Source organism: Mercenaria mercenaria, chromosome 1 (assembly GCF_021730395.1).
Source record: "Mercenaria mercenaria strain notata chromosome 1, MADL_Memer_1, whole genome shotgun sequence".
NCBI lineage: Eukaryota > Metazoa > Mollusca > Bivalvia > Venerida > Veneridae > Mercenaria > Mercenaria mercenaria.
The window spans coordinates 113,410,185-113,434,503 of NC_069361.1; the positions used below are offsets into that span (position 1 = coordinate 113,410,185).

Genomic DNA, 24,319 nt, shown 5'->3' on the forward strand with positions numbered 1-24,319 from the left:
GTCTGACTACTGTATAATTATTGTAAATACCACCAGCTCACTTAAAATCCAACATGACAGAATACTGCTGGATATATTACTGGTAAGTGCCTGACCAAGAAGGAAAGTACTGACGCAATTCTAATATATTCCGAAGATTCTAAAATAAATTGTCGTGCAGGATTCACTTACAGCAACAACTTGATGATGAAGTTTACATGTACAAACTTCAGCTGTACACAAAAAAAAGATCAATTTAATTTACAAAGTGTTCATGAGATTTTGACATAGTCATGTACAATTTAATACAACACTACCTTCACAGTTTTCAAAAGCTCATATAAATCTTCCACCTCATCATCATGTGTCGGCTGGTAATCTCTGTCTGTTGATTTAGATGTGCCCTGTATCTCTCGGCGATAGAGTGGCAGACCCATTGCCTCGGCATACAGATCTATGGCATGGTGACCCACTGACTGATACATGAAGCTGTCCAGTTCATCTGTAATTATTACCAGTATATCTTTTGTTTGTTTGTTTAGTTTGGCTTAAGCGCTATTTTTCAACAATATTTCAGTTATGGGTGGGCAGGCAACCTAACCAGTGTTCCTGGATTCTGTACCAGTACTAAAATGTTCTCTGCATGAATTAGAGGTGGGGGATGAAATGACTTCAGACACATCTTTTATCAAATCATCAAGGAGAACATACAATCCACCATATCAAACAATTTTTTTTTTTTTTTTTTTTTTGTTGGATTTAACGTCGCACCGACACATGATAGGTCATATGGCGACTTTCCAGCTTTAATGGTGGAGGAAGACCCCAGGTGCCCCTCCGTGCATTATTTCATCACGAGCGGGCACCTGGGTAGAACCACCGACCTTCCGTAAGCCAGCTGGATGGCTTCCTCACATGAAGAATTCCACGCCCCGAGTGAGGCTCGAACCCACATCGATGAGGGGCAAGTGATTTGAAGTCAGCGACCTTAACCACTCGGCCACGGAGGCCCCACCATATCAAACAAACCTGTAATCCTCAGATCACTGCTCGCCCTAATGAGCTAAGCAGCCAGGCTTATCAGTAATATCATAATAAATCCAACAGTTCTGAACTACTAAAATGGAGCCCCAACAACTGAAAACATTTAATTCAACTTCACACATCAACAAGAATTTGTAACAGAGTTACCAACATCCCCTGCCTAGGGACATTTTTCACAGAACATAATGCATGCCGATACAACATATTCTAAGTAATAGTGCAACATACTAACTATGTACATAACTGTATCATTTAATTCATGAACTTGAAGACATTAAGTTTGAAAATGTCTGGAAATCTATAACTGGTAAATGCTTACAAATTCAAATATCTGTATTTAATGATTTAATGTGATTCTATGTTTAATTTTTGATTGATTCCGGGGCCATAACTGCAAAAAGGGGGCAACTGCAGACAAAATACTGAAGGTGCGCAAGTTCATTTAATGATAAAGACTCATGCAAGATTTAATCAATTTATATGAAATACCTTTTGAGCTAGGCACGTCAAAGGTGAAAATCTATTTCAGGGACTATAACACTGGAAATAGGGGTCGGAGCCAGACAAAAAATAGGAGGTGCACAAGTCTGAATCATGCTAAAGACTCATGCAAGGTTTCATCAATTAATATCATATACTTTCTGAGCTAGGCATGTCACAAACTTTGGACAGACGCACACACAAAACCAAATCTATATGCCCACACCACTTATGGGGGTGGGGGGGGGGGGGGATTATGTGAAGTTTCAATCCATTCCCACAAGTGGTTACTGAGATACCAACTCATATACAACTAGAGCTATCACTAAAGGTGATGAATGTACCCCCTGCATACACTGTGCAAGGGTTCGAAAGATTAGGCGCGCACAAGATGGCATATGCAGACTGTATGTACATAGTATGTTCACAAGAAACAAAGTCCCATAACTCTGCAATTTTTGTTGTTGAAAGAACCTAACATGTCCCATGCACAACTACTGTTGTTACTGAACACTTGTGTGAAGTTTCATTAAATTGTGTCAAGGGGATAAGGAGAGTGGTGCGCACAAGATTGTGTCTATGTATATAGTATAGTAACAAAAACCAAAGTCCCGTAACTCCAAAAAAAAATTTTCTGAAAGAACCTAACATGCCCCATGCACAACTACTGTTGTTACTGATTCTTTGTGTGAAGTTTCATTAAATTGTGTCAAGGGGATGAGGAGAGATGGTGCACACAAGATTGTGTCTATGTATATAGTATAGTAACAAAACACAAAGTCCCGTAACTTTGCAATTTTTTTTTCTGAAAGAACCTAACATGCCCCATGCACAACTACTGTTGTAACTGATGGTGCGCAGGAGAGATGGTGCGCACAAGACTGTGTCTACGGACGGACGGACAGACAGACAGACAACCTGAAACCAGTATACCCCACTTACAACTTTGTTGTCGGGGGGTACAACAAGAGCTGTCCTTAAGACAGCCAAGCTCGACTATTCGAAATATTGTCCCAGAAGCAGGAAAATATTACCCAAAATGTTAAATATCAAAAGAGTTTTAAGTTTAAAAGGAGACATAATTTGACCAAAATGCAGGTGAGAGTTATGGGACTTGCTGCTATCAACTAGTTTTATAACCCCGAAGAAACATGTGAAGTTTCAATTCAATATCTGCATTAGTTTTGGAGTAACTTGCATGTAAAACCTTAACCGGGCTTTTTCACCCTATCTCACGGGGCCGATATTCGGCCCCATTCCCAATGCCAAATATGCTCTATTTTTCCCAATCTGGAGAAAAAAATTCCCAATCCAATGAAAAATTTCACAACTGAAATCAGTTACTTTCTGTTTTTCAATAAAAATTCTTGCACAATTAGTTTGGTTTGCCAAGTAAATCAAACAAAATGTTGGAAAAACCAACTCGTTTCTATTTTTAGTAATATGACCGTCTGCAACCTCGGCAAAAAATAATTACAAGATTTTGCTGAAGAAATATACGATTTGTATGCAAAAACCTCTCAAAATGCATAAAAACACAAATATTAATTGAATAAAGTACCCAAAACATGTTGACAGGTAGTTCTTATACCATTAAAATCAATTGTCACATATTTTCACGACCCAGTTTTTACACTCGAAAATACATGCACTTTGCCATTCTACTTTTTGGATAATTTCAGTTATAACTCTGGTGAAAACAAACTGTAAACAAAAATTTTAGCATGACAAATAACGAGTTACTGTATTTTAGGCAATATTGGAAAACAATCCTGCAAAAAAATTCTCAAAATTTCACAAGGGGATACTGTCTACCAGTAAAATTTGAAACTGAAGATTTAAAGTAATATATATTAATTAAAAACTCTATATAAACACTTAATTTGTCAGTATATTTTCCCAAATTTGACAATTTACCGCGTTAAAAATTCCCAATATGACCAGGGGCCTTTTTCCCAAAACCCCATGAAAAAGCCCTGTTTAACCAGAAGTTCCTAAGTTCAAAAGGGGGCATTATTTGCCCAAAATACATGTCAGAGTTACGGGACTTGACCTAGTGAGGTTGGCAATTGACCTATAAACAAAAAAAATAAGTTTCAAATCTATATGCCTTTTAGTAATAGCTGCATGTACTTGCACCCAAAATTTTAACCAGAATTTTCTAAGTCTAAAAGGGGGCATAATTTGGCCAAAATGAAGGTCAGAGTTATGGGACTTGCTGCTATCAACTAGTTTTATAACCCCGAAGACACACGTGAAGTTTCAATTCAATATCTGCATTAGTTTTGGAGACAGTAACTTGCATGTAAAACATTAACCAGAATTTTCTAAGTCCAAAAGTGGGCATAATTTACCCAAAATACATGTCAGAGTTATGGGACTTGACCCAGTGAGGTTGGTTATTGACCTAGAAAAGAAAAAATAAGTTTCAAATCTATATGCCTTTTAGTAATAGCTGTATGTACTTGCACGCAAAACTTTAGCCAGAATTTTCTAAGTCCAAAAGGGGGCATAATTTGACCAAAATGAAGGACGAGTTATGGGACTTGCTGCTATCAACTAGTTTTATAACCTCGAAGACACATGTGAAATTTCAATTCAATATCTGCATTTAATAGTGAGGTTGGTAATTGACCTAGAAAAAGAAAAAATAAGTTTCAAAGCTATATGCCTTTAAATGATAACTGTATGTACTTGCATGCAAAAACTTAACCAAGGTGTGACACCAACGCCGACGCCAGGGTGAGTAGAATAGCTAGAAACTTAGAAACTTAACCAAATCGGGACGCAGACGCCAACGCACAGGTGAGTCCAATAGCTCTCTCTCACTGAATAGTCGAACTGAAACCAATTAAAACACTTTCTTTAGAAAGCCAGTTAACCAAGGTTGGCCTTTACATCAATTTCTTTTCTTCAACCTTTACATTAAAGAGCACCTGTTGTCACAAAGGAAATGCAACATAAAAATACCTGTATCTTTTGGTTTGAGATTTGCTAGTGCAGTGATGGTGTGGCCCTCAGAGATGCACTGTATCATATTGTAGCAACTGTCCTTGCCACCACTGAAAATACAACAATAATCAAGAAATTGCAACAGAGCTACCAAAGTCTACTGCCTAGGTACACTTTTCACATAACATATTGCACATTTTTTAACCTACTCGGACTTATTTATGATCAAGCAACAGACTCTTTTTGATTAATACAACAACTGACAAAGTGTCGAAAAAAGAACAAGAGGGTCATTCACTCTAAAGCGCTCACCTGTGTACAAGGCTTCAAGTGTGCTTGTGTAAGTACAGAGTTAGGTTTCTTCTATGTTAACCTATATTACATACATGTCACACACACTTTTGAACCTAGGGCAATAATTTGAAAAATTATGGTAGACATTACAAATCTGATATCACATGCCAAATATCAAGGCTCTAGCTATTATTAATTCAGAGAAGAAGATTTTCAAAGTTTCTAATATAAAAGCCTATAGTAAGTACATGTCAGACACAGGGGTGTGGCCATTTTTCGACCTTAGGCAATAATTTGGACAAGTATGGTATACATAAAGAGAAAAGTGACCATGACCCCTGGCAGCCATGTTTTTTGACAAATCGGAATAATTTGAACAATCTTGGTAGAGAGTCACACAAGGACCATTTGTGTAAAATTATTTTAAAATCGGGCTAGCAGTTTCACACAAGATTTTTAAAGTTTCCACTATATACAAATAGGGAAAAGTGACCACGCCCTCTGGCAGCCATGTTTTTTGACCAATCAAAATAATTTGAACAATCTTGGTAGAGGGTCACACAAGGACTATTTGTGTAAAATTATTCTAAAATCGGACAGGCAGTATCACACAAGATGATTTTTAAAGTTTCCACTAGATACATATAGGGAAAAGTGACCATACCCTCTAGCAGCCATGTTTTTTGACGAATCAAAATAATTTGAACAATCTTGGTAGAGGGTGACATAACGACTATTTGTGTAAAATTATTCTAAAATCGCGCCAGAAGTTTCACACAAGAAGACTTTTAAAGTTTCTACTATATAAATATAGGGAAAAGTGACCACGCCCTCTGGCGGCCATGTTTTTTGACAAATCAAAATAATTTGAACAATCATGGTAGAGGTTCATACAAGGGCCATTTGTGTAAAATTATTCTAAAATTGGACCAGTAGTTTCACACAAGAAAATTTTTGAAGTTTCCACTAAATATATATAGGGAAGTGACCACGCCCTCTGGCGGCCATGTTTTTTGACGAATCAAAATAATTTGAACAATCTTGGTAGAGGGTAACGTAAGGACCATTTGTGTGAAATTATTTCAAAATCGGACCATCGGTTTAGGAGATGTCGTTGAAGATTTTTCTATTTTTAGCTCTGGCGGCCATGTTTTTAGACGAATCAATATAATTTGAACAATCTTGGTAGAGGGTAACATAAGGACCATTTGTGTGAAATTATTTCAAAATCGGACCATCGGTTTAGGAGGAGATGTTGTTTGAAGATTTTTCTATTTTTAGCTCTGGCGGCTCCTGTGTGCAACCAAGTGGAACCGTTTGAACAACTTTGGTAGAGGACCATCCAAAGAACATCCATGCCAAGTTTCATCAAAATCCATTCAGTGGTTATGGAGGAGATGTCTATTAAACACAATTGTTGATGAAGGACGGATGCATGGACGATGGAAACAGCGTCATCACAATAGCTCACCCTGAGCATTGCTCAGGTGAGCTAAAAGCATCAACCTAAACATGCAGGATTTTTTTTTCTCCCCCTTCTGTAATAGGGCCATTAACAGGTTCCTTCCCCTCAGAAAATTTCTTTTAAATCATGCAGATTTCCCCAAAAATTGACTTTACATCAGGTTTATTTATTCCCCATTGCCCAAATACCAAGCTATTCCACCCCCCATCCCCCCACAAATCACAAGCCTGGGCCCCTTCCCCTCTTGGTAAAAAAAACCCCTGACATGTGTAAGTTTGCCAAGGAATAAAGAAATATATACAGACTGCTGTTGTGATAGTTAATAAAATCGTTAAAAAGATCCTTTGGAAAATACAAGGTAGGGGTAGATTTCTCGGAAGCACAGAGCACCCCTAACAGATAGATAAACAACCTTATTTTTAGTCTTGTTAGTTTACATTTAGCATATTCTGACCACTTGTAACACTATTTTTAACTGACACGGTGTTCTTGATGTGTTTTAGGGTGAAGACTTTGGTGCGGAAAATGTGTGGGATTTATTCAGATAGAGAAAACACTACCGATTTTACGGCCAGACGGCCAACAATTTATAAAGAAATATTGTTTTTGAAAAAAATTACGGACCTGGAAGCAATGTACATGTCAAAATGCTCATGATCACCTTTCTAATGGCTCACTGTCACAGGGGCAAACAATTTTCAAAATGACTTTTTGGCATTTGTTTCCTTAGAAAACATAATAATTGTAATATATTTAAGTGTATATGGCTCATGGACCCATACTGTATCCTAGGTACGCTACTGCCACCTGTGTGTGCGAGATGTTGCGGTTTGATACTGGTTAGATAACCAAATGGGGTTTCGCCTTAACTTAATGGACGTAACCATCAGAAAACAAGAGGGCCATGATGGCCCTATATCGCTCACCTGTTATTATTGCACTTGAGGACAAGAAGGTCCTTAGAACAAGAGGGTCAAGATGACCCTGGATCGCTCACCTGAGTAATATGAGCCACATGTTTCAAATGCCAAACTGATGTTTTTTAGAAATTTTTTGGAACATTTTCCGATGTACAATCGTTATATAAAACACAATGGAAAATGTCTGTTATTCCAATCATGGATTGACTCTGGTTTAATATTTATAAACGATATTATATTTGACAATGGTGAAATTAATATAAACAGCATATATCGAAAACTTATAAACAAACACAACTGGACTGCTGAGATTAGCATACTCAAAAAATCAATTCCTGGTCATTGGAAAGAAGTTCTTACTTCTGAAGAGTCAATAAAATCGGAGGTAAAAACATCTTTTAACATGTATGTCAAACACAAATTAATCGAAAATACAGTAAACAAAGAAATATACAATTCTTTTCTCGACGCCAAATTCAACAAACCGTATATTCACAAATATTGGGAAGAGCTACAAAAATGTATTTTCAAATAATATCAAATGGGAATCCTTTTACTATGTATTAAACAAAGTTGTAGTAGATAATCGAATAAAGCAATTTAAATATAAGACTATACATAGAATAATAGCAACAAATGCTAATCTATTTAAGTGGAACACAGAAAATAGTCCATTATGTAAATATTGTAATGAGTTTGAAGACTTTGATCACTTTTCCCTTGGTTGTAAATATTTAGATACCTGGCCATTATTAAAACAAGAGGACCATGATGGTCCTGAATCGCTCACCTGTCCCAACATGACCCAGTTTTGAACTGAGTATGACGTCGTTTTTTCTCTCTATTATTTGACATAGTGACCTAGTTTTTGAGCTCATGTGACCCAGTTTTGAACCTGACCTAGATATCATCAAGATGAACATTCAGACCAACTTTCATACAGTTCCCATGAAAAATATGGCCTCTAGAGAGGTCACAAGGTTTTTTCATTATTTGACCTACTGACCTAGTTATTGAAGGCACGTGACCCAGTTTCAAACCTGAACTAGATATCATCAAGGTGAACATTCTGACCAAATTTCATGAAGATCCATTCAAAAGTATGGCCTCTAGAGAGGTCACAAGGTTTTTCTATTTTTAGACCTAATGACCTAGTTTTTGACCGCAGCTGACCCAGTTTCGAAACTGATCTAGATATCATCAAGATGAACATTCTGACCAACTTTCATACAGATCCCATGAAAAATATGGCCTCTAGAGAGGTCACAAGGTTTTTCTATTATTTGACCTACTGACCTAGTTTTTGAAGGCACATGACCCAGTTTCAAACTTGACCTAGATATCATCAAGGTGAACATTCTGACCAATTTTCATGAAGATCTTGTGAAAATTATGACCTCTAGAGAGGTCACAAGGTTTTTCTATTTTTAGACCTACTGACCTAGTTTTTAAACACAGTTGACCCAGTTTCGAACTTGGCCTAGATATCATCAAGATGAACATTCAGACCAACCTTCATACAGATCCCATGAAAAATATGGCCTCTAGAGAGGTCACAATGTTTTTTTATTATTTGACCTACTGACCTAGTTATTGATGGCACGTGACCCAGTTTCGAAACTGATCTAGATATCATCAAGGTGAACATTCTGACCAATTTTCATGAAGATCCATTCAGAAGTATGACCTCTAGAAAGGTCACAAGGTTTTTCTATTTTTAGACCTAATGACCTAGTTTTTGACCGCAGCTGACCCAGTTTCAAACTTGACCTAGATATCATCAAGATGAACATTCAGACCAACTTTCATACAGATCCCATGAAAAATATGGCCTCTAGAGAGGTCACAAGGTTTTTCTATTATTTGACCTACTGACCTAGTTTTTGACGGCATGTGACCCAGTTTCGAACTTGACCTAGATAAGATCAAGGTGAACATTCTGACCAATTTTCATGAAGATCTTGTGAAAAATATGGCCTCTAGAGAGGTCACAAGGTTTTTCTATTTTTAGACCTACTGACCTAGTTTTTGACCGCACGTGACCCAGTTTCGAACTTGACCTAGATATCATCAAGATGAACATTCTGACCAACTTTCATAAAGATCCCATGAAAAATGTGACCTCTAGAGAGGTCACAAGCAAAAGTTTACGCACGGACGGACGCACGGACGGACGACGGACGCTGCGCGATCACAAAAGCTCACACTGTCACTTTGTGACATGTGAGCTAAAAACTGTTTGTTTGCAGTGCTCCGACCCAGATTTTTAGGAGTGGGTAGATAGGTAGGGATTTTTTTTTTTTTTTTTTTTTTTTTGGGGGGGAAGTGTACACAAATTTTCTCAGCAGACATTGAAACATATTCATGAATTTCAGAGAGTAAGAACATACATGGCAGACAAATACTACCAGGAATTTCACAGAGCACAGAGTTGCATGTAGATATTTATTAAACCAGATCTTTCATTTTATAATTATTAATAAATCAAAATTTTCGTGAAACTGAATGACACTTTTTTGGATATAGACCAAGATTGCAACAAACGATCTGGACACTCCAAACCCTCATTCCCTGAAACCTTTTACAGGACAGTTGTTCTGACTTCATGCAGATGCTGTCAGACCCTTAGTGTATGAAATGATGGCCTTTGTTGCATTTTGGTCTATGTTTTGAGTACTCAAATGTCAATCTGGATACAGGAAGAGACAGAAGGTTTATAATGACCTCACTGCTGACCTAACCTGTTCAACCTGTTTCTGGCAAGATGGGGGTGGGGAAGGGTAGGCAAAGAAGAATGTTTACTGCCATCCCCCTGGAAATGTTAAAAATATATTGATGAAATGGTGGCTTCTGTTACATCTCTTGACAGGAATGAAATAGTGGCCTCAGTTACAGCTTTTGACAGGAATGAAATAGTGGCCTCTGTTACATCTTTTGACAGTAATGAAAGTGCAGCCTATGCTACATCTATGAACGAAATAATGGCCTTTTTTTACCTTTTTTGATGATAGAAATGAAATGGTGCCCTCAGATACATCTTTTGGTAGGAATGAAAATAGTGGTGGCATCTGTTACATCTTTTGATAGGAATAAAATGATGGCCTGTGTTACATCTTTGTTAGGAATGAAATGATGGCAACTGTTACATTTTTTGTCTAAACTCTGGACGCCCTGATATTATCAATCTGGACACAGGAAGTGTTGTTGCATACGAAAGCCACATTACAGTCCAAAATTTGGCGGTAGGTATAGAAGATCGAATTCCAGACTTTTTTTTCAAATACAAGTTTGAAATGGTGGGTTCTGATACATGTTTAACTTTGTTAAATAAAGGTAACTTCTTGGGCAACTTGGGGCAGGGGAGCAGCATAGGCCTCCCAACCCCTCCCCTCAACCCTTTGAATATAGGTCTGTGTATAAGAGGGTGATTGTGACCAGCTGTGGAGCTTCTCATGCTTAATTTTTAGTCTCCGTTTTAGTGAAAATTAAGGCTTTAAAATGAAAAGGCTTCACCTTTAAACACAAGCTAAAGTATGTCAAATTATGATTTAGTTCCTTTAAGTAAGGAACAAAAAACGAAGTTCACAGCACTTAAATTGCAAATCCATAAATCATCTCAGTCCTAGGTATAGGTGATACACAAACTGTACTAAGTCTTGTAGAATTAGGTCAAATTACATCACACATATCACAATGTTTAGCTGTCAAACTGCTTCCTTTCATCTTACATCAAATGCCAAATGCTGATTCCCATCTTTCCTTTGAACTTACCCACAAGTGCCAGTGTATTTTTCAAGATGTTTATGCAATTTTGTCACCAAATGTGTCGAATAAAACTGGGATTTAAAAGTTAACTGGGATTTAAAAGTTAAATCATGTTTCTATGGAAAGGAAAATTAGGATTTCCAAAAAAAAAAAAAATCACGGTATGTGGCTTTATTAGGTGTTCAAACAAGGTCTCAATTAATACATAAAAATGTGAATAATTATCCTTCAATTGGCCGATTATTCTGGTACATGATCAAAAATTCAGATGTCTGTTTGATTTATAAACTTTTAAATGTTGAAACTAATCAACAGAAAATCAGAATAAATTTTTAGACCGTGGTCATGTTGAGTGACTCATTGGTCAGGTCCGTGGCATCCTGTCAGACGACATTGTTTATTAAAAGAATGAGTTGGGATTTACGACGAACCGACACAAAAAGGTCATAATATGGCCGAGACATTTGTTTATTGGAAAATTGTTTATCAGATATACATAGGTCACCGTAAAATCATGTGAGAAAGACTAACTAAAGATGTCTGACAAATCAATATGAACATTCAGACCAACTTTCATACAGATTCCATGAAAAGTATGGCCTCTAGAGAGGTCACAAGGTTTTTCTATTATTTGACCTACTGACCTAGTTTTTGACGGCATGTGTCCCAGTTTCAAACCTGACCTAGATATCATCAAGGTGAACATTCTGACCAATTTTCATGAAGATCCATTCAAGGGAATGGCCTCTAGAGAGGTCACAAGGTTTTTCTATTTTAAGACCTACTGACCTAGTTTTTGACCGCATTTGACTCAGTTTCAAATGTGAGCTATATATCATCAAGATAAACATTCAGACCAACTTTCATACAGATCCCATGAAAAATATGGCCTCTAGAGAGGTCACAATGTTTTTCTATTATTTGACCTACTGACCTACTTTTTGAAGGCACGTGACCCACTTTCGAACTTGACCTAGATATCATCAAGGTGAACATTCTGATTAATTTTTATGAAGATCCATTCAAAAGTATGGCCTCTAGAGAGGTCACAAGGTTTTTCTATTTTCAGAACTACTGACCTAATTTTTGACCGCATGTGACCCAGTTTCGAACCTGACCTAGATATCATCGAGATGAACATTCAGACCAACTTTCATACAGATCCCATGAAAAATATGGCCTTTAGAGAGGTCACATGGTTTTTCTATTATTCGAACTACTGACCTAGTTTTTGAAGGCACGTGACCCAGTTTCGAACCTGACCTAGATATCATCAAGATAAATATTCTGACCAATTTTCATGAAGATCCATTGAAAAATATGGCCTCTAGAGAGGTCAAAAGATTTTTCTAATTTTAGACCTACTGACCTAGTTTTTGACCGCAGTTGACCCAGTTTCAAACCTGACCTAGATATAATCAATATGAACATTCAGACCAATCTTCATACAGATCCCATGAAAAGTATGGCCTCTAGCGAGGTCACAAGGTTTTTTTATTATTTGACCTACTGACCTAGTTTTTGAAGGCACGTGACCCAGTTTCAAACTTGACCTAGATATCATCAAGGTGAACATTCTGACCAATTTTCATGAAGATCCATTCAAAAGTATGGCTTCTAGAGAGGTCACAAGGTTTTTCTATTTTTAGAACTACTGACCTAGTTTTTGACCACACGTGACCCAGTTTCGAACTTGACCTAGATATCATCAAGATGAACATTCAGACCAACTTTCATACAGATCCCATGAAAAATATGGCCTTTAGAGAGGTCACAATGTTTTTCTATTATTTGACCTACTGACCTAGTTTTTGAAGGCACGTGATCCAGTTTCGAAACTGACCTAGATATCATCAAGGTGAACATTCTGACCGAATTTCATGAAGATCTGGTGAAAAATATGGCCTCTAGAGAGGTCACAAGGTTTTTCTATTTTTAGACCTACTGACCTAGTTTTTGACCGCACGTGACCCAGTTTCGAACTTGACCTAGATATCATCAAGGTGAACATTCTGACCAATTTTCATAAAGACCCCATGAAAAATGTGACCTCTAGAGTAGTCACAAGCAAAAGTTTACGCATGCACGGACAGACGACGGACGCTGCGCGATCACAAAAGCTCACCTTGTCACTTTGTGACAGGTGAGCTAAAAAGTTACTAAAAATAAGCTATTTATAGTAACGTAAAAGGGAAGTAATTAAAGAACAAGAGCTGTCACTAATGGTGACGAATGCCCCCGCAGCACCTTGACCTTTGACCTGGTGACCCCAAAGTTAGTAGGGGTGGTGTACCCAATAAGTACTATCAGCAGGTGAAGTTTGAAGGTTCTGGGTGCAGTGGTTCGCATGTAAAGTGCCTTCATGCAAAAAGTTAACGTTGGCCCCTGTGACCTTGACCTTTGACCTGGTGACCCCAAAGTCAGTAGGGTTGGTGTACTCATAAAATACTATCAGCATGTAAAGTTTGAAGGTCCTGGGTGAAGTGGTTCGAGAGTAAAGTGTCTTCATGCAAAAAGTTAACGCTGGCCCCTGTGACCTTGACCTTTGACCTGGTGACCCCAAAGTCAGTAGGAGTGGTGTACTCAATAAGTACTATAAGCATGTGAAGTTTGAAGGTCCTGGGTGAAGAGCTTCGCGAGTAAAGTGCCTTCATGCAAAAAGTTAACGTTGGCCCCTGTGACCTTGACCTTTGACCTGGTGACCCCAAAGTCAGTAGGGGTGGTTACTCAATAAGTACTATCAGCATGTGAAGTTTGAAGGTCCTGGGTACAGTGGTTTGCGCGTAAAGTGCCTTCATGCAAAAAGTTAACGTTGTGACGGACTAACTAACTAACGAACGGACGGACAGTTGAAAACTAATATGCCTCCCTTCGGGGGCATAAAAATTATTGTAAGTGAACAAAAGAAGGATCTGCCAAATAAATCTGTTGACATAAAGGAAATTTCAGATCAGTATCTTCATTAGTTACGGAGATATTTTAATTTGAAATAAAGGGAGGTAATTTGACATAAAATCAGTCCATAGTTATCTACCCTGATTGGCTCAGTCCAACTAATGACAATAATGAAATTTCAAATAAGTCCTATAAGTACCTACTGATATAAATCCATTTTGATTACAATCAGGGGAGGTAATCAGATATAAAATAGCTCTGGAACCTACGATTAGATCTGATTTGTCATTTAAGAAAGGAACCAAGATCTTATGGTGATACAAGTTGTGTGCACGTTTAGTAAAAATTAAATCATAAATGAAGCTGCTATTGTGCAGACAAGGTCAAATAGCTAATTTTGGCCCTTTCAGGGGCCATAACTCTGGAACCCATAATGGGATCTGGCCAGTTCAAGAAAGGAACCGAGATCTTATGGTGATACAAGTTGTGTGCAAGTTTGGTTAAAATAAAATCATAAATGAAACCACTATCGTGCAGACAAGAAATTGTTTATGCACCGACGACGGAAAAAGGGTGATCACAAAAGCTCACCTTGTCACTATGTGACAGGTGAGCTAATAAAAACAGTGTCAGTTAAGTTATGGTAGCCAGAACTAGCATTCATCAAGTCTTAGCTAAACATTTTCAGCTCAGAGATATTTATATTCTGTTACGGATCTCTGAGCTGAAATGAATCCCGTACTGAAACCTAACCAGGAATCGTGCCAGAAGTCTCACTGTCTGTCACGCTATAATTTCATCAAATGAAACGCAATGGACTCACCTTTTACTTTAAAATATTTCTAATAAATTTTTCTTTTGATCTGGCATAAAATAATTCATGCAACATAATTTGAACACAAGTTATATACACAAGTTTCAAACTGGTACCTCTGTCTGCAATATTTTGTCACATGATCAGGGTACTCTTCATTTTGAAAACCAACAGACGGTAATAGAATCATTATTTATTGACCTTTTCTGAGAACTTAAACCTTCTACAGAGTTCTGCCAAGGCTGCGTTTTTGCGCTATTGGCGCGAAAAAAATATGAATGGCGCAGCAAATTTCGCGTCGGTGGGCCTTTGGCGCGCCAGAAAATCTGAAACTCGAACCCGATAACAATCGCTAGTTTGCCGGTCTTGCACGGTAGATAGACATACCTCCAGGGGAGATCACTGTGACGGATTTGAAAAAATAATGTGTCATGATGATTGCACCATGATTGTATCAAAATGGCGGTCGCACCGAAAGGAAAAGCGATTTTGCACAATTTTTTCAGTCCTCCTGCCCCTAAGAAAATGAACCAGACTTTAGTTACACTGGGGAAAGATACAAATAGAAATGATACATTGAACAAAAGCGACGATTCAACTACATCTGTCGCTGAACATTAAACAACAACCCCAGAATCACAGAGTGATCCGACCCCCACCCAGTCAAGTAATCTGAGTAGAGCGAAAAAGTAAGAGTAAAACATCTGACAAACAGAGCTTTCAGAAGAAGTTATTGGTTGAGTATACATGGTTAAGTTATAAGGAAAAGAGAATAAATGGCATGAACTTTGTGTATAATTTTACATTTAAAAAAAAAAATACACTTCTTAAATGCATAAGAAATGTAAAGTCTTTTTAATGTAAAATTGGTTCTTTTTGAATGGCCCCAAAAGTTTCAGAATGGCCCCATGTTTTCAGGGTAGATGGGCCATGGGCCCATCATGCTGAAATCCTCGGCAGAACTCTGCTTTTAAGGTATGTTTTAACATGCATTTTATCGTAAATGGTTATGTTTATAATTAAATTAAATTCATAAATAGGTAAAATTTTTATTCTGGTTTTCAAAAATAACCACATGCTCTGAACAGTTGCATGATGTCATCAGTTTCTCACGAGAGCCTGTGCAAGATGTTGCAGTTTGATACTGGTTAGTTAACCAAATGGGGTTTCACCATAACTTAATGGACGCGACAATCAGAAAATTATAACAAGAGGGCCAAGTTGGCCCTAGGTCGCTCACCTGAGAAACACACCATAACAGTGTAAACATGTTTGACCTAGTGATTTCATGGAAACAAATATTCTGACCAATCTTCATTAAGAGTGGACCAAAAATATGGCATCTTAAGTGTAAACAAGTATTTTCTTCAATCTGACCTAGCCAAGATGACCTACATTCGAACTTGACCTAGATTTGATCAAGGTAATCATTCTGACCAAATTTTATCAACCTTAATTGAAAAATACAGCCTCTATCACATACAAAACGTTTTTATTTGATTTGTCCTAGTGACCTAGTTTTTGACCCCAGATGACCCATATTCAAACTTTACCTTAATTTTATCGAGGCTATCATTCTGACCAAATTTCATGAAGATCAATTGAGAAATACAGTCTCTATTGCATACACAAGGTTTTTCTTTGATTTGACCTAGTGACTTAGTTTTTGATCATACATGATACATACTCTAACTTGACCTAGATTTCATCAAGGCAATCATTCTGACCAAATTTCATGAAGATCAACTGAAAAATGCAGTCTCTATCACATACACTGTACACAAGGTTTTTCTTTGATTTGAACTAGTGACCTACTTTTTGAACCCAGATGACCCATATTCAAATTCAAGCTAGATTTCATCAAGACAATCATCCTGACCAAATTTCATGAAGATCAATTGAAAAATACAGCCTCTATCGCATACACAAGGTTATTCTTTGATTTGACCTAGTGACCTAGTTTTTGATCCCAGATGACCCATTTTTGAACCTGGCCTAGATTTTATCAAGGTCATCATTTTGACAAAATTTCATGAAGATCAGTTGAAAAATACAGCCTCTATTGCATACACAATGTTTCTCTTTGATTTGACCTAGTGACCTAGTTTTTGACCCCAGATGACCCACTTTCGAACTCGGCCTAGATTTCATCAAGGTCATCATTCTGACTAAATTTCATGAAGATTAATTGTAAAATACAGCCCAGAGCTCCAGATAAGCTGCGTACTTGCGTATTTACGTAATTAAAATGGCAGAATACCCAATTGAATTCATACATTGTGCGTACTGAAACGCAAGTAAAATTCCTAATACCCAATTCGTAAAAAATCGCTTGCGTATCGCATTTTCCTTATAACTAGAACGGGTACGAGACTTTAACACTATATTTGACTGACTGGTTATACGTTACCGCAGAACAGGTTGCAATTTATCAGAAAAATTCCAGGACCATTCAGTCGGCTGATCTGTGTTATTTGGACGCTTTGTAAACAATTTCTTTATGCCGATAAAATGTAAAAGAGGTTGCAGAAAAAAACATTGTTGCAACACAAACAAACAAATTAGTGGGATATTTTGCTATTCAACAAGGACAGTTTCAGGGTTCGAATTTAGCCAGATTTTCTACTTGCATTTTTTCGCAAGTGGTATTTTTTTTAACTTGCTAAATGAAAAAACAACTTGCATTTTCCGCGACTTGTCACTTTATTACAACATTAACACAAACATCCACGTGACGAGTCAAGCCAACTGTATCTGCGCTATGTAAATAGTAACTTATTATAGATTACCAAAACACCCACCGGATGCGGTAAACGTCATCAAAATTGGCGCAGGTACTTGTCAGCAGTTGAAAAGACATGCGCACGGGACATGTATCGAGTGTAAACTTCCGTTTATGACGAAAGATGAAAGAGTGCTCCGAAATTCGTTCTGCAAATGACAATGCGCTGCAATGACCGCGAAAGAAAGAACAGTGTAAGATCGAGACGACCGTTAGAAATGCACATTATTCAGCCAAAAATTTTCACTCGCAAAAAAATGCTGGTGTCTGAAATCTCACCTCGCAGTTTGAAATTTGCACTCGCATTTCGCGAGTATGCGAGCTTAAATTCGAACCCTGAGTTTTTTGTTTGTGACGATGTAGTGTCACCAATACTGGATGACATCTTTTAGGAGAATGCATATTTCGGTAATCGTTCGGGATATTGTGGATGAACTGATCTCTGACTGCATTAAAAGTGAAAAAGAAAACAACAGTATGAAACATTCATTACAATTTTAAATATATTTTTCTATTAAACATTGAAGAGCGCCATTAAAATACTTAGTCCTGTTTAATGATATATACAATGTATACTGTAAGCAAAAAATACTCATTTGTTAGTACGAGATTGGTAAAATACCCAATTAGTTTTAGCAAATACCCAATTACTTTTGAATAGGCTGGGTAATGATATTATTTTTACCCAATTCAAATTTCCAATACCCAATTCAGACAAAAAGTGATGGGTAAATACCCAATTGCACCAAAAGCTTATCTGGAGGTCTGATACAGCCTCTATCGTATACACAAGGTTTTTCTTTGATTTGACCTAGTGACCTAGTTTTTGATCCCAGATGACCCATTCTCGAACTCGGCCTAGATTTTATCAAGGTAATCATTCTGACAAAATTTCATGAAGATCAATTGAAAATTACAGCCTCTATCGCATACACAAGGTTTTTCTTTGATTTGACCTAGTGACATAGTTTTTGACCCCAGATGACCCATTTTCGAACTCGGCCTAGATTTCATCAAGGTTATCATTCTGACCAAAATTCATGAAGATTAATTGAACAAGAGGGCCAAGATGGCCCTAGGTCGCTCACCTGAGAAACAAACTATAACAATGTAAACATGTTTAACCTAGTGATTTCATGAAAACAAATATTTTGGTCAATTTTCTGTAAGATTGGACTAAAACTGTGGTCTCTTGAGTTTAAATAAGTATTTTCTTAGATATGACCTAGTGACCTAGGTTTTGACCCCAGATGACCCACTTTCGATCTTGGCCTAGATTTCATCAAAGTAATCATTCTGACCATATTCATGAAGATCAATTTAAAAATACAGCCTGTATCGCATACACAAGATTTTTCCTTGATTTGACCTAGTGACCTAGTTTTTTACCCCGGATGACCTATTTTCAAACTCGGCCTAGATTTCATCAAGGTAACTAGATTTCATCAAGGTAATCATTCTGACCATTATTCATGAAGATCAATTGAAAACTACAGCCTCTATCGCACACACAAGGTTTTTCCTTGATTTGACCTAGTGACCTAGTTTTTGACCCCAGATGACCCATTTTCGAACTCGGCCTAGATTTCATCAAGGTAATCATTCTGACCAATATTCATGAAGATCAATTGAAAAATACAGCCTCTATCGCATACACAAGCTAAATGTTGACAGACGCCAGACGACAGATATCGAGCGATCAGAAAAACTCACCTGAGCATTGCGAGCTAAAAATACAGTCTCGCATACACAAGGTTTTTCTTTGATTTGACCTAGTGACATAGTTTTTGATTGCAAGCTAAAACTACAGTCTCTATCGCATACACAAGGTTTTTCTTTGATTTGACCTAGTGACATAGTTTTTGACCCCACAGCATGCCCACTCATTTTTAAAGTTGAGGGTACATGTACTCCCTGCTTTTGCAAAATAGGGGTACACTTCAAAATTTGGGGGTACACTACATGGCAGATCTGAAAATTTTCTATTTAACTACTGAAATTTGTATATTACATGTTTTTTATGTTTGTTTTTTGTTGTTGTTTTCTTCATACAGAACTCTCGTGGGTGGGGTATAACAGATGAGATAATTTTAGAAAATGTAAAATGTTTTTCCAAAGTTAAGATAGGAAATTCTGAATCAAAACACCCCTCCCTATATTATACTAAATATAAATAATTTTTCAGCAAGGTTCATGTATTCCCAATTTCGTGAACGGAACACGATTCGTCCGAAATAACATACAGTCAACTGAAGACTGGTAAAATTCGTCCATCAATAATAAATGGCCAAACTATTACAGATATGCAATGTGTATCAAAATTGCAGTTAAATATCGAAAAATAAAATACTGTTAACCTTTTGCTGAGTTTATTAAAGCTAAAATGCCTTTTTGCGTTTCGTATCCATTCTTTTTTTGCACACGACCCGTATGACGTCCGACTAAAACATTTACCAAACCCCTCTATACAGCTGACAATTACGCCGAGATTTCGGTGATGGAAACGAAATTATAACGTTCGTGGACCGGATCTGCGTTTTAGACCATACCAAACAACTGGCAAGTGCGCGATGAAATAAACAGCGATATTGCAGCTGAACTAGAGTTCCGAATCTCTGCGTGCATGTACCCCCAACAAGTGATTTTTATGCGTGCATTTGATATTTTGTACGTGATTCACGTACTGCAGTGCGTGAATGGGCATGCTGACCCCAGATGACCCATTTTCGAACTAAGCCTAGATTTCATCAAGGTAATCATTCTGACAAAATTTCATGAAGATCAGTTGAAAAATACAGCCTCTATCGCATACACAAGCTAAAAGTTGACAGATGACAGATGCCGGACAGACAGACGCCAGACATAGAGCGATCACAAAAACAAAAAAAAGCATTGCTCAGGTGAGCTAAAAACAGCGTCAGTTAAGTTATTAGGTAGCCAGAATTAATTAAGTCTGTATTTCAACTATTTCCCTTCAGAAACCTTTGTTCGTGCCTGTGTAGATTCATAACCACTATTGACTCTGAAAACTAATTAAGTCTGTATTTCAACTATTTCCCTTCGGAAACCTTCGTTCGTACCTGTGTAGATTCATACCCGCTATTGACTCTGAGAAAACATAATCGATTATCGGAATCAGTTGGGATTTTCTAGTCATCAATTGATTATACCCACTAATCGGCCCATCACTACCACTGATGATATCGTCTGTGTTCCAGCTGTTGGTAAATTTGACTGCACAACACCAACCAAGCTCGGATGTATTCTCGTATTCCTTTGACAAGCAAGCAATTTGTGTTGAAACACTCAGAGTAATTTGTCTTTACTTTTTATTGCATTGATAGTAAATTTTATTTTTTATAACATGCTGAATTTGTAGACAAGCTTACTGTCGCTGAGTGGCTGCTTTTTAATTTCTGACTTTTGCAGCCACCGCGACAAGCCAAAGTATGTCAAAAACCTGGGATATGTTACGAGCAAAATTTGCTCGCAACTCGAATAGATAAATGAAAATATAATTATAGCATGTCCACGAAGAAAGAATCTTTTTCTCGCGATCTGCACCAATGATATTCTTGAAATACACAGCATTACCTTATACCAGCCATAAATCCACAGCTATCTCGCAGTACTGACCTTGTTTTTCAGTCATGATATTTTATGATGCGTTGTTTTAATCCTTATCGACCAATCAGAAAACGTGCACTTTACAGCATTTACATTTCAATTATTGGAGAATCTGTGGAAACCTGTATGCTGAATTCTCGTTTTTTATGTCATTATGAATTTTAAAAAAATGAACATGAAATATGATGTATACCATTATCTTTTAAAAGCTTTTAAAGCGTATGAACAACATACAGAAACAAGAGCTGTCTGTAAGACAGCGCACTCCACTATTCGGTGATTTGACAGTAAAATGAATATACGTCTCAATAAGAGACCTCTACTTTAAAAGGAAGATACACCAAGGGGAATAATTATATCAAGAACACAAATTACACAAGGGGCATAATTCTATCAAGAACACAAATTAGAGTTATTGGGATTGTTACCACACATGCAGATGATGATGGTAAAGATATATTTTGAGTTTCAAGTCATTATCTTATATAGTACCAAAGTTTTGTCCAGAAAACAAAGTTTGTTAAAAAATTTAAGTATGAAAGTGGCATAATTTGGTCAAAAATACAAATCAGAGTTATGGGTATTGTTACCACACATGCAGATGATGATGATAAAGATACATTTTAAGTTCCAAGTCTTTATCTTATATTGCATTAAAGTTATATCCAGAAAGCGAAGATTGCAAAAAAACTTTAAGTACAAAAATTCTGTCAATACAATTAGAGTTATGGGGTTTGTAACCACACATGCAGATGATGATTATAAAGAAATATTTTTAATTTCAAGTCATTATCTTTTAAAGTACCAAAGATTTTTCTATAAATGAAGCTTTCGAAAAAATTTAACATGAAAATAATTCCCAAGTATTATAACTTTCTGACCTTGACCTTGGGTATTATCGGCCAGACCCTGCACATACCAAAGAGCTATAAAATAAACAGATCGGCAACTTGAAAGGCATATAGAGCAAATCTCACCAAAAAATGAGACAACTGAACGAGATCTCGTTTACCGGAAGTGACGCATTCTCCAAGTGCCATATGTATACAAAAAAGGGACACATTCAATTATTAATCGGTAAATCAATTATCATCGTATGACCACGCTTATTTCGATGTTAAGAAACGTGTAGGCCTATTTTGTGTTTTATGACAATTTCATGTGTCTCAATTGATAAGACTATTTCACATTAAACTGATGTTGTTTTAGAAGCTAACATGTATTTTGAATATTGCGCTTCACTAAGATAATGCCAATTCACGCTCTGACACGAGATCACGTGAGATTACCGCCAGTTGCCATTCTGTGTATTTTATATTTCTTTGCACATACTTTGTTTGTATGCTGAACAATGTTTATGTGAACTTACAGTAAGATTAATAAGCAATAGTAACAAAGATACGACAGAAAAACAAAGGTTGCAGAAAAACTTTAACCTTAAAAACAAGAGCTGTCAGTGGACAGCGCGCTCGACTATTCTCAGTGCTTGATAGTATAATATAAGCAATGAGTAAAACTTTTAACATTAAAATAAGCATATTCTAAGTCAAAAAGGGGCTATAATTCAGTCAAAATGCTTGATAAGAGTTGCCTCCTCCTTTTTACAGACTGGGGTCATGATGGTAAACAAGTATGCAAAATATGAAAGCAATACCTCAATGGACTTTGCAAACATTTGGGGTGGTACGCAAACTTTAACATTTATTCTAAGTCGAAAAGGTGCCATAATTCAGTCAAAATGCTTGATAAGAGTTGCCTCCTCCTTTTTACAGACTGGGGTCATGATGGTAAACAAGTATGCAAAATATGAATGCAATATCTCAATGGACTTTGAAAATATTTGGGGTGGTACGCAAACTTTAATGATTTACCTTGATTTACCTTGATGTTGATAGCCGTCTTCTGAGTTGAAACTCGTGTCGGCCCAATTTAAATCATACATTCACAATAAAAGTTTATATTACACATGTACGCACACATTAAGGCTGGTGAAATATTTTCATAGTCTACTGAAGGGTGAATTTATTATCTTTATTTTTCCAATCTGTGTTTAGTGCACTCTTAAAGGTCACAATAGCCTAAATAGTTTTCCCTATATATTCTATATAAAACTGACCTTTTTCAAAGAGCTACCAAACATAGCTAGACCCATTTCAGAGAACAAATCCTTACCTCATTTTAAAGAGTTATGATAAAACTGATATAAAATGAAGAGAAAAGTAGGGGTCATGTATCTTCTAAGAGAGATTTCTCTGGTCACATTACTTACTGTAAACTGACATCAAAATCACACTGCTGTGACCTGGAAGTACTACTCATACTAAAATTGAGCTTGACTTCACCAAATACAACCTGCTCTCCCATTTTTCCTACCAAAATGTCAACAATACACCCACAATGAAATTTAAACAAAAACTAGCCTCAATTTAGACCTCTGTTGCCATGCCAAGTGAAAAATTAGTGTTCAAATACCTGGCAGCCATTACGCGACTAGACCAGATGGCTCCCACGCTGGTTCCTTTAGTTTAGTTAGGCCTATAAGAAAAACTGTTTTTCTGTAATAGTCTCAATTTCATTTGTATAGCACCAGTAACACATCTGCATGAAAAATACCAAGTTTCAGCTTGATTAAATCAGTTTTCCAGGTTTCATGGCATTTTCAGTAACGCGGGTCCCTGCGCCAATTTTCCTTCAAAACTGATCTCGCGACATAACTTTTAACCAGTTCTTCTAGCCAGAGCTGGTTTTTTCCCTATTTCATAAATTTTCACCATAATTTGCAAGCAAATTACACATTAACACTTTGAAATATACCAAATGTCCCCTCTGAAAGGTATAGATGGGCATAATTTAGAGTGCAAATTTGCATTTTTTTAAAAAAAATACCCCCAAAACAGTGAAAATATGATTTTTTGGGGTTTTTATCAATTTTTGTAGCAAAATTTCAATGAAATGCTCATTTTTACCAAAATCTGACCAAACTAGTTCATTAATATCAATATCTGGACACATCTCAATTTTTGCCCACATTTTCTTATAGGTCACAATAGCCTAAATAGTTTTCCCTACTTATATTCTATATAAAACTGACCTTTTTCAAAGAGCTACCAAACATAGCTAGACCCATTTCAGAGAACAAATCCTTACCTCATTTTAAAGAGTTATGATAAAACTGATATAAAATGAAGAGAAAAGTAGGGGTCATGTATCTTCTAAGAGAGATTTCTCTGGTCACATTTACTTACTGTAAACTGACATCAAAATCACACTGCTGTGACCTGGAAGTACTACTCATACTAAAA

At 36.8% G+C, this 24,319-nt stretch overlaps 1 protein-coding gene across 2 annotated transcripts in view; it reads right to left on the reverse strand.

Moving 5' to 3' along the window:
- Positions 1-24,319, reverse strand: part of LOC128547770 (uncharacterized) — a 44,474-nt gene that overhangs the window by 18,627 nt on the left and 1,528 nt on the right. The window contains exons 2-3 of one of the 2 annotated variants that reach the window (XM_053520938.1): positions 4,474-4,565; positions 297-481 (exon numbers count right to left, since the gene is read on the reverse strand). In XM_053520938.1, coding sequence (XP_053376913.1) covers positions 297-481; positions 4,474-4,565 — 277 coding nt within the window. The remainder of the gene's footprint in view (positions 1-296; positions 482-4,473; positions 4,566-24,319) is intronic. The other variant, XM_053520940.1, reaches the window with a different exon arrangement.